This window comes from Penicillium citrinum, assembly GCF_028827155.1.
Source record: "Penicillium citrinum strain IBT 23319 chromosome Unknown utg000012l:1.0-138595.0:1.0-138660.0, whole genome shotgun sequence".
Classification (NCBI taxonomy): Eukaryota; Fungi; Ascomycota; class Eurotiomycetes; order Eurotiales; family Aspergillaceae; genus Penicillium; species Penicillium citrinum.
This window is the reverse complement of record NW_026622697.1, coordinates 118,833-133,903: the sequence shown is the minus strand read 5'-3', so window position 1 is coordinate 133,903 and position 15,071 is coordinate 118,833. Positions and strand designations below refer to the sequence as shown.

The 15,071-nt window shown below is 44.7% G+C and overlaps 4 protein-coding genes across 4 annotated transcripts; 2 read left to right on the top strand and 2 right to left on the bottom strand.

The window, feature by feature from the left end:
* Positions 1-1,869: 1,869 nt before the first annotated feature.
* On the bottom strand, positions 1,870-3,715 carry N7469_011679 (DUF2841 domain-containing protein; the record flags this gene model as incomplete). Its single annotated transcript, XM_056650584.1, has 4 exons — positions 1,870-2,408; positions 2,460-2,643; positions 2,762-3,294; positions 3,397-3,715. The coding sequence occupies 4 exons, from the start codon at positions 3,713-3,715 to the stop codon at positions 1,870-1,872; spliced, it is 1,575 nt and encodes a 524-aa protein (XP_056494940.1).
* A 2,041-nt stretch (positions 3,716-5,756) lies between these two features.
* Positions 5,757-9,506, top strand: N7469_011678 (bifunctional cytochrome P450/NADPH--P450 reductase; the record flags this gene model as incomplete). Its single annotated transcript, XM_056650583.1, has 7 exons — positions 5,757-5,862; positions 5,940-6,179; positions 6,307-6,418; positions 6,551-6,876; positions 6,952-7,337; positions 7,429-7,999; positions 8,092-9,506. 7 exons carry the CDS (start codon positions 5,757-5,759, stop codon positions 9,504-9,506), a joined length of 3,156 nt encoding a protein of 1,051 aa, XP_056494939.1.
* Positions 9,507-10,639: 1,133 nt separating this feature from the next.
* Positions 10,640-11,900, bottom strand: N7469_011677 (uncharacterized protein; the record flags this gene model as incomplete). Its single annotated transcript, XM_056650582.1, has 4 exons — positions 10,640-10,865; positions 11,008-11,255; positions 11,278-11,475; positions 11,568-11,900. The coding sequence occupies 4 exons, from the start codon at positions 11,898-11,900 to the stop codon at positions 10,640-10,642; spliced, it is 1,005 nt and encodes a 334-aa protein (XP_056494938.1).
* Positions 11,901-12,400: 500 nt separating this feature from the next.
* On the top strand, positions 12,401-13,497 carry N7469_011676 (uncharacterized protein; the record flags this gene model as incomplete). Its single annotated transcript, XM_056650581.1, has 4 exons — positions 12,401-12,490; positions 12,565-12,738; positions 12,876-13,076; positions 13,153-13,497. Coding segments are annotated over 4 exons (810 nt in total), but the record flags the coding sequence as incomplete, so codon positions are not given.
* Between the last annotated feature and the right edge of the window lie 1,574 nt (positions 13,498-15,071).

Below are 15,071 nucleotides of genomic sequence, written 5' to 3'. Positions count from 1 at the left end.
TCGCAACTCCAGCATATCCCAAAAATGAAATCCTGCTCTCACTATCTTCCGCGTTCTACGGATACCGCCGAATCTGGGGACTTGATAGCCCAGCTTCTGCAGTATTGGAGAAGATAGGCAGAGCCGAAATCCGTGCCGGCGGTCCATGTAATTTGATATTGAAGATATCGCGTTGTAGTTCCCTGAATATAACGTCCAAAGATTGTGCAAATATCATATTGTGTTCCGGTTCTATACCTTGGGGAAGTATCTGACTGAGTGCCTCCTTGAGTAGATATTCCTTTGCAGACTAATGGACAAACACGTTGTTTCCTACCCACCCAGATGTTTTTGTGGATGAACTTGACGTCAGGGTAGTAAACAGTGGACTTCAAGGTGGTCCATGTGAACCTGTAATCCGCCACTCTCACATTTTATAATGTTTGGTTGAAGGTGGTGCCGAAGAAGAAATCAAATAATTATTGTTTCTACTGCTCTTAGAAATATCGAGTCTGTGGAATGGGAGCGACGACGGGGTTCGAACGTGTAGGTACCTGCTGACGTTTTATCACACAGGGTATTTCATATCACAGGGATGAGGGTATTCTCTTATGTTTGTTCCGAGAACTCGTGCAACAGATATAATACGTGATCCGTCGATACTGTACAGAAAAATGGATAGCAAACAGTTTGCATTGACAGATATACCTACATTATGAAAGATCAATCGATGTGTCCCAAGAGTGTCTGCAAAATCAGTCAACCAACCAACAAGCAAAACCTGTCACGGTTTTCTGGAACTCGGATATTCGAAGCAAATTTTGAAGATGTTTTACATGGACGTAATCATCAACATTTTCAACACTTTTTGCAAACCGCCTTTACATGACACAAACTTCACCTGAGCACTCTTTTGAGTACTTTGTCTGAAATGGTTTCTCTATTTCATCAAACCTTCAAAATCCTGTTCGTAATGAGAATCTCCGAAATCATTGTGGCTCATAGATTCCTACCATGTATGCTTGACTTTGTGTCTATATTTCTTGTGAGAAACTTCATCACGTCAAACGAAATTTCAGGCAGATATTGACATCCCCAACTTGTAAGTTAAAAAATTGGAGGTATACAACCTGAATTTCAGTTTGGCGTCTGTATTGGAATTTTATACCAGTAAAATTGTGATCAATGCCTTCGGGTGATGTATTTGAATGTCGAGTTCAAAATCACCTTCTTTCCGCAATCTTGGACATTTATAGTCAGTGTGACATCTTGAATTACAACGCATTTCGATTCACTATATCTGTCAGTCACGACATCGTGACCATCTGGAAGCTATTATTCGTGACATACCCTCAAACTTTCCAGCCGGGTTTCTTCAGGAGCCCGTTCTTTGAGTGGCGTCCTCGAACCCACGTAGTACCTCCACATAGGCGAACACTGTCCCGGCTGTAGGCTTTTCATATTTGCGAAAAGGTGCTCGAGCACAAATGTACTATGCACATACGCCACAAAATAACCTCTTTGATCAAAATTTTTCTAGGAAAGGAAGGACCCTGCGTATTACTTGTATTAACCTTCACCCTTCTCCTTTCTTCTTCTGGTAAATCTAATGGATTGGTAAGCCTTGTATAACATACTATCTCACAGGTCGCGTCTCGACATCTTGACCAGTATTGTTCGCTTCATTCATTCACATTGTCAATACATATTGAAATATGCCTTAGATGGCCATCTGTTTTTCATTGCCTCAAGATCGATTTATATACTCGCTTCAAACTCGGAAAGAATCACTAGCAAGCCATCTAATTGCTGTCGCACTCTAATCGATCGCTTTAGATAAATGAAACGTGTCATAATTTCTTCAGGCCAAACGGTTTGAATATAAATACTTCAGTTATAGAACTCGTAAGGGGATCTATGTTTCTCCATTGATTCGCTGGGGAGTTCCGGCACGGGCTGTCCAGGCAGAACTCCTTGTGGGGGAAAGCCATGCAGGTAAGCATAAGGCTCTGTCGTAAACGATTGCGATCTCACGAATATCGGCGAGTAGTAGCCCGTAGTGGTAGAGTTTAGGGTTATGAGAGAATCTAAATCTAAATCTAAATTCTGCCGTTTCCTCTTCATTTGCGGTGAATTGGAAACGGACGCGTGGTCAAAGCCTGGATGTATCGGCAGATCTTGATGTATATACCGCGTAGGGCTCGGGGTAGGCGAGGGATTGGAAGGAACGTCTTTGTATGGCACGAATATAGGTGGCGAAGGTTTCGCTTCCAAAGGTCCGTCAACGACGGGCGATGTTTCAGTCTTCTGTTCCGGACCGGAGTCTTCTTCGACCGGCGCTGGTTTCTGTTTCCGCTCGCAACAGTTGACGAGAGTCTCTGCTGCATCGGGTAGGTTTGACCGCGAAATTGACAGCATGGCCTTTCCATCTGCGACCAGTCAGTTCAGCTGCTAGAAAGCAGTGGTAACTCGAGACGAACCGGTTACTCCATCCAGAAACTTTTCTTCCTCTTCTCTGACTTGATAGGCCTCATCTAGTACTTCCAAACGCTCGACTGGTAGGATTTGTCGACGAATTGGCTGATCTGCAGCTCTTAATTTTCGGGCAGTTATGCCATAGTTGGTGCGGGATTCACAGAAAATATGAACTAGAAGCCTGACTCGCTCTTTTGGTCCGATCAGAAATCTGCTCAGATGTTTATCGGAAAATCAAAATAGATGAATACAAAACAAAATGAGAGGAAGGAGAAGAGATAGCGATGAAGGAATATAAGATCTTTACCTGCTTTTGAAAGATGGTCTGGCTCTCGGTGGCTAACTCCAGCGGGCCACCAGGGGGGGGCTTGGTATCATCTGGATCCAATTGTTGCGTCTTTCCAGCCACGACTTTGCGCCCATTGTAAGGAAAGTTCACTTGCTTGCGCGGCTCAATTAACTTGACGTAGGCCTTGGCCAGCACACGGCAATTAGTCTGCTGCAGATTCTTAAATACCTTTTCATAGTACCGACGCAAGAAATCCCTATCCCTGACCGATATAAATGCCTTCTGGTTAGTCCTTATGCTTGGTTCTGAATTCCATAATTGCTGCTGTGGCTGTGGATTCTGACTGTGACCCGGCCAATGAGACCACGACTCTGGCCCTTGAGATGCTGACCACAGAGCGGACTGGACAGAAGGGGCCCGAGATATAAGAGATCTAGTATGGCCCTGAGGATCTCGTTCGTCTGCGAATGGATACAGGTTGTTAATCTGGTTCGGAACGGCGGCCTGTCCACTGGTGGCTCCATGGAACGATGACGAAACGCCCAACTCAGCTGTTTCAGATCAGCATCTCGCTTTCTTTCAGTTATTTATTCTCTAGATATGTGTCTTCACTCCTTTTGTGGTACTTCTTGTTCGCTGTATATAACACTTACACTGGGAATATGATGGCGCAGCTCCACTCGAGCGCTGTACAGCTCGCAGAAACTCCACTGTCATTAGCGGAGATAGAATGCTTTCGCGACTATTCGCGACGGACAGAGAAGTCACATGACGAAGATTTCCCTGATGGTCGATGCAGATCAGAGCGAAATGCGGATACGCCAGATGCTCCGGCGTATTATGTTGATTTTGCATCGACATGCTCGTTGGGACCTGCGCGGGATTTGCCATCAGTGAGGAGGCGAGATTGAAATAAAGGATGAGAAGATACCATGGAGCAAGGTCTACCAATTGGGGGGTTGAGCTCGACATTACTTGGCCACAGAGTCATAGAGGTCTCGCAAGGAAGTAAAGGAGAAGAGAAGGACGGGTTACAGCTAGGAGGCATGTCTGATGAATTGGGGAGCACACAGCAACCACAGCAACAGTACCATTGAGACACAAGGAAAAGGTCGTCCCACTAGGAAATGGGCCAGCGTATTCTGGGATCAGCTGATTTATAGACAATCTTAATCTATTCAGCCCCCTTAGCTCTGCCAAAAGCTCGCCTACTCGCTGTGTCCCTGGGACGCGACCACCCTGCTCTACTGCTTTGGGGACTGTGGAGATCCATGACAGAAGGAAACATCACAGTATGGACCCCATTACACTCCCATCCTAAATGCAGACCACTAAGCGCACACAAGGATCTTCCGGCTGTTTTCCCCTATCCGTTGTCTAACTACACCCTTGACAAGGGCCCCGAAAGGTGGATCTCTATTGACCGTCGATCTTTTTTTTCCTTGACTATCCTTTATCTTGAATTGCGTCTCTATGTCACAGTCTATCCATCTGCTTCTCCACTATCAATCATCTCTAGGATGCGGTGCTAAACTAGAACGGCCTAGATCAGAGAGCGGATCCGGAGGGACGCGTTGTGGGGAGGTGGGCGAAAGCTTCATCACGTTCCCATTTATGGGAAAACGGCAGCATGGTCGATCTTCATAGACTGAAGATCTCCTGGTAAGTGGAATTTGTGCCAAAAGTCCAGCCCTGAAGCAAGGTTGGCGTGAGAGCAATGGCGATTAGGACTTCCCAATACTATCAGGCTTTGGTATGCAGGTCACAGGGCGATGACAAAAGTACGGGCCCACCCATGTGCTTTCTCGAAAACAGTATTCTTTCTCGTTCGGGCGGACTGCATAGATCTTCCTTTGAGGCATCCATGGATAGCAGATTAACGATGTGAAGCGCTTCACTCTCCCTACGAAATGCCAGCTCGACCCATATTTCTGTCGCCAATGACTGATGCATCTATATGGAAAATGGGAAACCCCAGGGGCCAAGCAACGATTTCCCAATGCCGACGTGGCGCACAGACAAAAAAAATGAAGATCGGCTCTCGAGCGTTTGTGAACTCCGTGGCCCACTCTGCCTCCGTTCCGGTGATCCGTATCCTATGCATTCAAGATCCAGATCTCTTCTGTACGATACCCGAATCCACATCGCTGAGAAGAGTATTAATATTCTGGGCATGTCTGTTTTTGCTTTGCCCTCTTAGTGGGATTCGATTTCCCCTCGGCCATAGAGTAGCTCTCGTCGATAGTTTCGGCAAGGCTGGGCCGGCAGGGTGCACGCGAGTGTACTTCTGTGGCTTGTAGATTGGATACCTCAAAAACGCCGCTTTATTGTCATCTATCTACAGACAGGCGTATTTCAATTAGTAACTGCATGACCCTTGGTACACTTGTCGACGCAGAATGACTTCGACGTTTATAGGCCGACCGGGCCATAGCTGGCGACAAATCTGCTTATCGCACCGATCAATTATTAACTAAAGAGGATAATGTGTCCCCCTTCCGGAAAAGCCGGAGGGAGAAAACTGATTTATCAAAAATCTATCGGTTACATAAAAAAGCTTAACATGAGCGCAAGGTATAGGGACGGGGGGGGTCAGCTCGGCCGTCATGAGAGGCTGACGCCAGACAAAAGTGGATAAGTTAGTTTCGGACTTTATCGGAGCTTGCATTAGCGTATAAACTTGCCGATCATCCCTCGTCCTTGGGTTCGGATTTAGATCTAGATACATGCCACAACCCTGCAAACCTTCTTTTGGAGCGCCACAGTGATTCGTGATGGTTAGCAGACTAGAAGTTATTCTGCCAGAAGGTCGGAAGATGCCAAGAATACCGCGACTGCCGAAATCATTTGATAAAGATGAGCTGTTCCTCCCTTTGTCCCATTCATCATCTCGTGTTTCGGATCTATACTTCTATTTCAGCATCTCTCTCCTTTTTATAGCATACTTTGCTCTAGTAAAAGCTCAAGGTCTTTGAGCATTATCTGGACCATCCATTGTAATTTGAAAATCATCATGGAGCCTATTCCGAGCCCGCGAGGGTACCCTTTGCTTGGCAATGTTTTCGATATTGACCCCGAGAAGCCAAACCAAAGCTTGGCTCGCTTGTTCGACATCCACGGTAAGCTGGCTAGCAGATTGCGCCCTTTGCTAGGCCCGTTTTGGAGGAGAAGGTGCTAACTCGAGTACCGAACTAAGGCCCCATCATCCGCCTTCGTCTTCCTCGCGAGCGCATATACGTGTCCAATTATGAGCTCGCGAAGGAACTATTTGATGAGAACAGGTTCGAGAAGGCCGTCATTGGGCCCCTCGCTGAGGTTCGTGAGCTCGCCGGCGATGGTCTCTTCACTGCCTATCCCGGAGAGCATAATTGGGAACTCGCACATCGCCTATTGATGCCTGCATTCGGCCCACTCGCTATTAAGTCAATGTTTGCCGGTAGGTTGAACGCATTTCGACAGCGCAAGGTCGGAAAGTGTGTAAACACACGAACCCTCTGGCCTAGTGCACCTGTCTTATCTCGGACTTTGCTAACGTGCGAGGTCCCTTCCTCTATGAAATACAGAAATGCAAGACATCGTGGCGCAGATGGTGCTTAAATGGGCTCGTAACGGCCCGGAAGGGCACATCGATGTACCCGGTGACTTTACCCGGTTGACTCTCGACTCTATTGCTATGTATGTCTCTCCGTATCTCAAGTTTTATGTCGCCCTTGTATGAATTGAAAACATTCAGCATTATCTTGCGACAAATCGCAATAATAATCTCCTCGTGTTTACCTCCTTTGCTGACACTTATTCCCTGCTTAGTTGCGCCATGGGAAATCGCTTCAACTCCTTCTACCACGATGACCAGCACGAGTTCGTCAAGAGCATGGTTAATATTCTAGCAGAGTGCTTCAACCGCTCAAGACGCCCTCTTCCCCATACTTTCTTCTCCCCCAAGGACCGCCTCTTCCGCGAGGAAATTGACAAGCTTTTTGACGTCGCACAGCAATTGCTCGATGCGCGCCGCAAGCACCCCACCAACAAGAAGGATCTGCTGAATGCCATGATTAATAATAAGGATCCCAAGACTGGCGAGAGCTTGGATGATACGACAATTGTTCGCAACATGATTACCTTCTTGATTGCAGGTCAGCCCGTTCCTCCCTCCCACCGTGTTCATAAGCGAAACCGAGGAACAGACTGACGTATATGTCAAACAACAGGTCACGAAACAACTTCCGGTTTGCTCTCATTCCTGTTCTACGAATTTTTAGAGAACCCTCAGGCTCTGGCTATTGCACAGGAAGAGGTCGACAAGGTCTGTGGGAAACAAGCCATTACTGAAGAGCACATGAGCAAGATGCCTTACATCGAGGGGTGTCTGCGCGAGACGTTGCGTCTCCATCCCACTGCACCAGCTTTCACGCTGCAGGCAAAGGGAGACCAAATCATCGGGGACCGCTACAAGATCGAGGGTGGCGAACCTGTGACAGTATTTCTCGCTGGCCTTCACCGAGACAAGGACGTTTATGGACCTGACGCCGAGGCTTTCGGACCCGAGCGCATGATAGGAGAGAGGTGGTCTTCGCTGCCGAATGGAGCCTGGAAGGTAAGCCACCACGACCATCTTCTTCCTCCCCAAGAAAGCGAGAGTGCTGTGCAGGATAGTTGGCTGACACAAATTCTTGTTAAACTTCCAGCCATTTGGAAATGGTGTCCGTGCTTGCATAGGCCGACCATTTGCATGGCAGGAAGCTATTCTCACTGTTGCGACTTTGTTGCAAACCTTCAGCTTCACCAAGGCTAATCCTTCCTACCTACTAAGCATCAAGACTGCCTTGACGATTAAGCCGCAAGACTTCTACATGAAGGCGAGACTCCACGATGAATCGTTCTTAGATCACGCTGGTGCTTTGGTGCCCGGAACCCGTTTGAGCGAAAGCAAGGACCAGCACACATCCAGCTCCAAGAGGCAGCAGTCCGAGGTAGGCCTCAGGCCCATGCAGGTCTTCTTCGGATCAAATACGGGCACCTGTGAAGCTGTCGCAACTGCCCTCGTCAATTCAGCCCAGAGACATGGGTTCAAGGGTGAGCCGATAAATATGGACGATGGTGTTGCCATCTTCGATAAGAAGCAGCCTTTGGTTGTGGTCACAGCCTCATATGAAGGACAGCCCCCTGACAATGCTGCCCACTTCGTCGAGTGGCTTTCTCGAGGCACAAAAGACAAGATCGTAGGGACTAAGTACGCCGTTTTCGGATTGGGAAACAGTTAGTATCTCCCGATTCACTTCTATGTCCTCTGGGCAGCCGTGCCGGGATGACTTGCTTCGATTTTCAATTGTTGACAAGCCTTTTTACAGAGGAATGGTACGCAACATACCAAAAAGTACCGACCGAAGTCGATGAGGCACTCGCTAAAAACGGAGGTGTGCGCTTGACAGACCGCGTTTCTATCAATGTACCAGAGGCCAATGTTTTCGATGCCCTAGACGAGTGGGCGGAGAAGAAGCTCTGGCCTGCATTGGGTTCTATGAAGCCGGCGGATGAACAAGGCTCTTACCTCCCAGAGCTTAAGATCCAGGTTGATGTCCAGCGGCGAGCTGGGGCTCTGAAACAGGATCTGCAGCTCGGTCAAATCACCGAGAACGAACTCTTATCAACAAAGGAGGGCGCGCCTCGCAAGCGACACGTGACGATTAGACTGCCTTCGGGTATTTCGTACAAGGCGGGCGACTACCTGGCTGTCTTGCCCACGAACTCTGCCAATGTGGTCCAGCGGGTTCTCAGGCGGTTCAATTTACCATGGGACGTCATGATCACCATTGACCCCGACTCCGGCACATCGCTTCCCAAGGGCCAGCAGCTGAGTGCACATGATATCTTCGGAGCTATGGTTGAGGTGACGCAACCAATCACCGCCAAAGCCCTGCTGGCTGTCAAGCAGTTCATTACGGAGGAGGCGGAGGCTAGGGCTACTGAGGAGCTGGCTAGCAGGCCTAAAGCTCTGGAGGTCACTTCGTTGCTCGACATCCTCGAGCTCTGTCCTACAGCGCCCTTCCCCCTAGGCGCGTTCCTGGCCGCACTCCCTGCCATGCGCATCAGACAATACAGCATCTCCTCTAGTCCCCTGGCGGATCCATCTCTCTGCACTTTGACGTACAGTGTCATTGATGCACCTCCCAAGAACGGGCGCAAGGACTGCGATCGCTTCCACGGTGTCTGTAGCACCTTTCTCGAGCGCCAATCTCCTGGAAACACCATCCAGATAGGTCTTAGACCCAGCCGTGCCGGCTTCACTGTCCCGTCCGAGGACACAAGTCCGATGATCATGGCGTGCGCAGGTACAGGTCTCGCGCCCTTCCGCGCCTTCCTCCAAGAGCGCTCGATCAAGCAGAAAGGAGGCCGAGATGTCGCCAAATCCCTCCTCTTCTATGGTCTTAATGCGCCAGATGAGGATGACATGTACCGCAACGAGCTTGACGAATGGGAGAAGGAAGGCATAGTCTCCGTGCGCCGTGCCTTCTCCTTTAGCCCGGACAAGTCCAAGGGGTGCAAGTTCGTCCAGGAACGCATCTGGTACGACCGCCAGGAAGTGCTCCAGCTATTCCGTCGTGGTGCAACATTATACTTCTGTGGCGCGGGTATCGTAGGCGCCGGTGTGGACCAGGTCATGATGCAGATTCGGCAGGAGCAGGTCGGTTGCAGTGAGGAAGACGCTAAGAAATGGGTGTCGCAGCAGAAAGGCGTCCGGTACTGGGCTGATACCTTTGCGTAGAGCACCTCGTGTCACCTTTCCCTTTAACGGCTTGAAACAGCGTCCTCTTACTAGTTGAGTCTTACCTATACAATATTGGAAATAGGCATTTGTTGTATTAAAGAAATGCTCTTGTACCCTTGTTTCGCTATGTTCAGTATTTTATTATATAACAAAGGCCCAAATAAGTTTAGTTCTCCTAATGGAGCAAGATAGATGGGTCTATTATAAGTACACTAATTGAAGTCAATGGGACTAATGGAAGTCGCTGTATTTCCTTTGCAAGGCTAGGATTATGTTACGGTACACACTACATAAATGGTGAATAGCCAAGATCAACCTGAAGTTGATCATTCTAGCCTTTTTGGTTAGCGTTTTGGTTATTTACGCTATTCTATAACAGTAGGTTAACTAGGCGTTTTTCTCCTTCAAGGTCTCAACGTAAAACTGAGCGAAATGAATGACTCCATGGGCAAGAGACCGATCATGGTCCAGTCAGGAAGGACTTGTTGGATTTCAATACCCTGCAAAATGATTTGTCTTTTTCAATCTATCAAGCAGAGATATCCAGATCTAATCGGGTGAATTTACCATACACAGTATTGACGAGTGATTTAGCACTTTTGTAGAATGGCAATTTATCTTTTTTTTCTCCTCGTTTCTCTTCTCTATGACCACACATGAATGATAGTCTTTCTGTACCGTGGTTTGGGATTGAGCTGTTTTGTTATTTTTTCCCTGGGTTTCAGCTTGCGATGATACACTGTACGTAGCCATTAAGTTAGTAGATTTTCCGTTCATATGAAAATACTTATTTGTCATTTGAAATTTGTTTCCAACCCTTTCCCCGTAGTACTATATACTGGTATGTAATCCTTCGATTCTACCTTTGATACCTAATGCTCACAGAGACTGAAATGGCCCTCTTGAAACTCCTTGTTCTGCTGCGCAGATGTGAGGCCTCGCTCTTTCATAAGCTCAAGTCGGTACGCCTTAGCTTCTTCTAAAGACATAGCCGAACAGTCCGCCGTTTCCGTTTCAGTCTTATCGATTGCCGTTCCGCAGGCCGATCAGAGCTCCAACTTTCGGCAGATGTCTCATCCTCAGTAGAAGTCTTCTCGCTCTTTTTCCAATCCTCTCATTACGACGGCAGATTAGTCGAAGAAATACATAAAGCGTCGGTGCGGATAGACCAAGAACAATGCGAGGATTTTGCGATGATCAAGCTTGGACCGATCCTCCAGCGAAAACGGACTTACGTAGTACTGAAACGTATTGCGGAAGATAATAAGTCTATCCTTTTTGGAGATCACGCTACCGAATTTTTGTATGAATTGGTGTTGGTGTTGGTCGTAATCGAGATCGTCCATGTAATGTGAGCTGTTAGTAATGTTATTGCTGTTGTGATGATAGATTTCTGATACCACGATGCGCTCGTCCTATGAGATACAAAGTAAGGTATAATTCAAGGTATAATTCAACGTATTGGTGGAATGTGGAGTGGGAGATAGAATAAACTCACAAGTTGGCCCTCAATATGCCAGTTTCCATTTTTGTATCCGTATTTCCGGGTATCAGCTCAATATTCGCCAATTTGACAATAAGTTGCAGTTTGCGATGGCAGAAGTCTGTTCGGAAATTGATAGGCTGCATCCGGTCATTATCTGGCTTGGGAATTTTGACTTTGCGAATAGCCTGATATTTTTTCTGGCACTTATAATGGTCCTCCCTGCGCTTCAGATATTTTTGATAGTTACCCTTTCCATTATACTGTTTTTTTTTTTTTGGTTACATTCTGGAAACTCTCTATCTCTATAGCCTTTTTCCTATTCGTTCTGGTTGTACAAGATTTCTTGGGGGTGAATCTTTTCAATAAGAGATACCTCCCACAGAGGCACAATTTGTGAAATAATCCTTTTAATAGTTTGGTATAGCGCGCGGTGTTTAATTGGATAGACGTTGTTAATGTAGAACAAAATGCAATACCCTCCTTTTTTTGGATATTTATATCACATCGCATCCACTGGAATTTCATACTCAGCACCGGTAGATCGGATAATTCTCTTCTGCCTGGCTTATCACTAAAATCGATTTCAGGCTCGCTATCTGAGGGAGTGGGAAGGACTTCGCCTCCCCGATATAATCAAAGCAGCTTTCAAGACCGAGACCCTTATCAGGGAGAACTCGCATTTTACCGTAGAGAACTGGGAAGAGGGATAGGTGCACGAGGTCCAGCATCTTGTCATCAGAGCTAGGGCGGAAGTCTTTCTGGTCCTCGGGAAAATTCTTGAGAGGCTTCACGGCCTTTTTTAGCGCATCCTGAAGCCCTTTGGAAATGGCGGTATGCGACTTGACCACATTTCCAAAAACCTCGAGGTATCTATGTTTCGCGAGACAAAATATTTTCAATTGCATTTCTTTGGTTATTTAGTCCATTATTCTGGGCGTGGTATCTTGCCCAATCTGGGCGATTTTTTCGCGCCATTTGTTGGTAATGGTCTCGTCAAAGATCTTTCGTTCTCACCCGGACTTGTCAGTGATGATGTTTATTATTTGTATCATAACGATTCCTCTTTTGACTTCACTCGTCTCGCACGATTCAAACGTTCAAGTAGTTTTCGAATTCAGTTTGACCTCTCTTCGTAGGTCTTTACAGTGTATCGATTTCTCACAAACAAGTACAGTAGCGCCCGTTCGTCAGCAGATGATACAGGGCCGCTCGAAATCAGTTTCACTTGGGCGTTCCCTTTCAAAAAGTTTTCGAACTTTATCTCGCATAATATTATGCCTATTGTAGTTAGACTACCCCTGACCCGGTAACTTTCCGTATTGCATGACACAACTATAATACGGATAAAAATAGGCATTGTATCTCATTGTACGGCCGGTCTTTGGTCTATGGTACAAGTTCTAGAACACCCCTTGCAAACAAGGCAAACAATGGAGTCGCTGGTCTGCCTGTCCCTGTAACCTTCAATTTTACGATCAGTCAACAACAACTCTACGTCAGGTAGAATTTGGCGGATAGAGAAACGGCGGACATTTGATGCAGTCTTTGCCTCGGCTCAGACGAAAATAGACGCCTCTCAACTTCACGAACCCCAATTTCATTCGATTACCCGCAAATCAGGAAATTGAGGAGGAAACCATTTCTGGCTATATTGCTGATCGGTATTATTCTACTAGAATAAAAGAAATCCTTAAGGAGCGGTACCAAGTTGTGGAAAAACTGGAGTTTGGAGCTAGCTCAACTGTATAGCTTGCACATAACATAGAGTAAGACAATATCCTCATAAATATTTATCTTGTTTATCTCTTTATAAATGGTCTATATACTCTAATACGAGAAACAGATACCACTGTTATATTATTCTTAAAATCTTCATCAAGTCTATATCAATGGAGCAACAACTGAACAACAAGCTGAATATATATAAATATATAGAAGAAGCTTCTCAAAACCATTCAGATTGTAGATATATTCGATTGTTGCTCGACTCTTTTAATATCAATGGATCTAAAGATATATATCATTGTCTCGTGCATCTTCTATTGTGGAAAAATGTTTTAATATTTCTATTATGCAATCCGGTATAAAGATTGTCTATACCAGTCTTGGCAGTTACACTTCACCGACTATTTCTTGTATTAGATTATTTGTATACAGAATACAAGATTATTTATATCGGTACAAATCTATAGTCTCTCTGAGATCTTTTTCGACTATTTATTTATGAATTTATTAGATATCAAAGCAGATAACATAATATTTGACATTGTTGATGATTCTGTTTTCTGTGATTTTGAAGAAAATAAACTTCAGAATCCATATACTAGAAAAAAGATTGATAGAAGAACAATTTATATCTTCTGTTATCTCAGAATATCCAATAAACTAGATATATCTATCTTGTGCGATTTTGACTCGGCGGTGCTGGATAATAAAGAATATTCAAAGAATATCCAGTCTGATATCTATCAAGCACCAGAAGTAATTTTGGAAACTCTGTGAATATATAGCATTGATATATAGAATATCGAATATATAGTAAGGAAACTGATATTCCCGATACAATTATCCTGAACTTATATCATCAGATCTAGAATCTTTTTGAGAGTGGTTTCTTGTTTAGCGGCCAAAATCCAGAATTCCAAACTTATAGAAATCGTACTTATCTTGCTAAAATGATATATCTTCTCGGTTTACTACCAACAGATTTTCTTGCGCAGGGAAATTTAATCCCAAAGTTTTTTTTGGATAAAGATAATATATAATTCTATTAACTAAAATAAAGCACAAATAATTAACTCTCTTATATTAGATAAATTCTGTACTGGAATTCCGATAGGAGAATATATATCACTTGAGCAAAAAGAGATGTCACGGTATCCCTGACAAAGGATCTGAAGGATGATACGGTGAAGCTATAGAGCTTACCTCGTTCGGTGAAGCTACTGATCTTCACGCTTCGAACCCGATTCGACACCGCTTCTTTCTCGAAGAAGGCACGTGAGGAAAAGGTTGAATGACCTTGCTTGTCTTATCCTGATTGCTTGAAGATTCTTCAAGAATCAGTCTCTCTGTACATCCTACTAAGTGATTGAATTGATCTCCTGTTCTTCTTCTTCCATTATCCTCTCACCTAGTCAACAAGTGCTAGCTTGTACCTTAGTATCGTTACAGGAAGACCGTCTAGACACTCTAAAAAATTATTTATACAATTGATTATTTCGCTATAATTATATATCGCATTAATCTCAGATCAGCAGATCAGAATATATTTCCGGATAGTGTCTGTGATACAGAAAGAAATATTATATTTATAAGATATATATCGGAGATAGTTGGTAATCTGATTTGATTATACAGCTATTTGATATAGCTTACAGACTAAGATTGGATATAAGATAAGAGTAGTAAAGAGTTTCTCGGTTGTACAAAAAATTTCAATAGTTATATTAGTAGAATTAGAGAAATATAATATAATATATATATTAAATATATATATTCAGAAATAGATTTAAAATCTATCAAAGTATAGGACAAGCTGTCTGAAAGTGGGTTTTTCCCGTTGTACTCTATCAAAATTAATACTCAAAACTGCCTGTTTAGAATTAGCTCGTATAACTGCTACAGATAATTAGAGAAGCTAAAACTGAGAACTTTTGAAGAACTTGAATCAGTCTATAACTTGCCAGAATTTAAGCCTGATTGTCCAAAAAAAATACTTGCAGTTATCTTCAGAAAATAGTGTGCAGTCGTCCAAAGTGGATCCGATTCTGTCTATACTTAAGGCCTCTCACCGACTTACAGTCAGACCCACTGCACCGGATCCCTTGGGATAGCGGTTTCCGCTCCGCGGATCTCTAAATCCTTAACTCAAATGCTATTTTTAGCGGTTTCTGCTCTGTATTTTCTAGTTCTCTACAATATCAGTATTCTCAGTCTCCCTAATTAACCTGAAAATTCTAGAAGAGAAATCTAAAAACCCTAGATAATTGATAAGATAAACTTCCATCTTATCGGAGAAGTGGGTCCCCCATCAAAAACATTCTAGACCAATTTTTTGAAAGTCTACCAAAAAT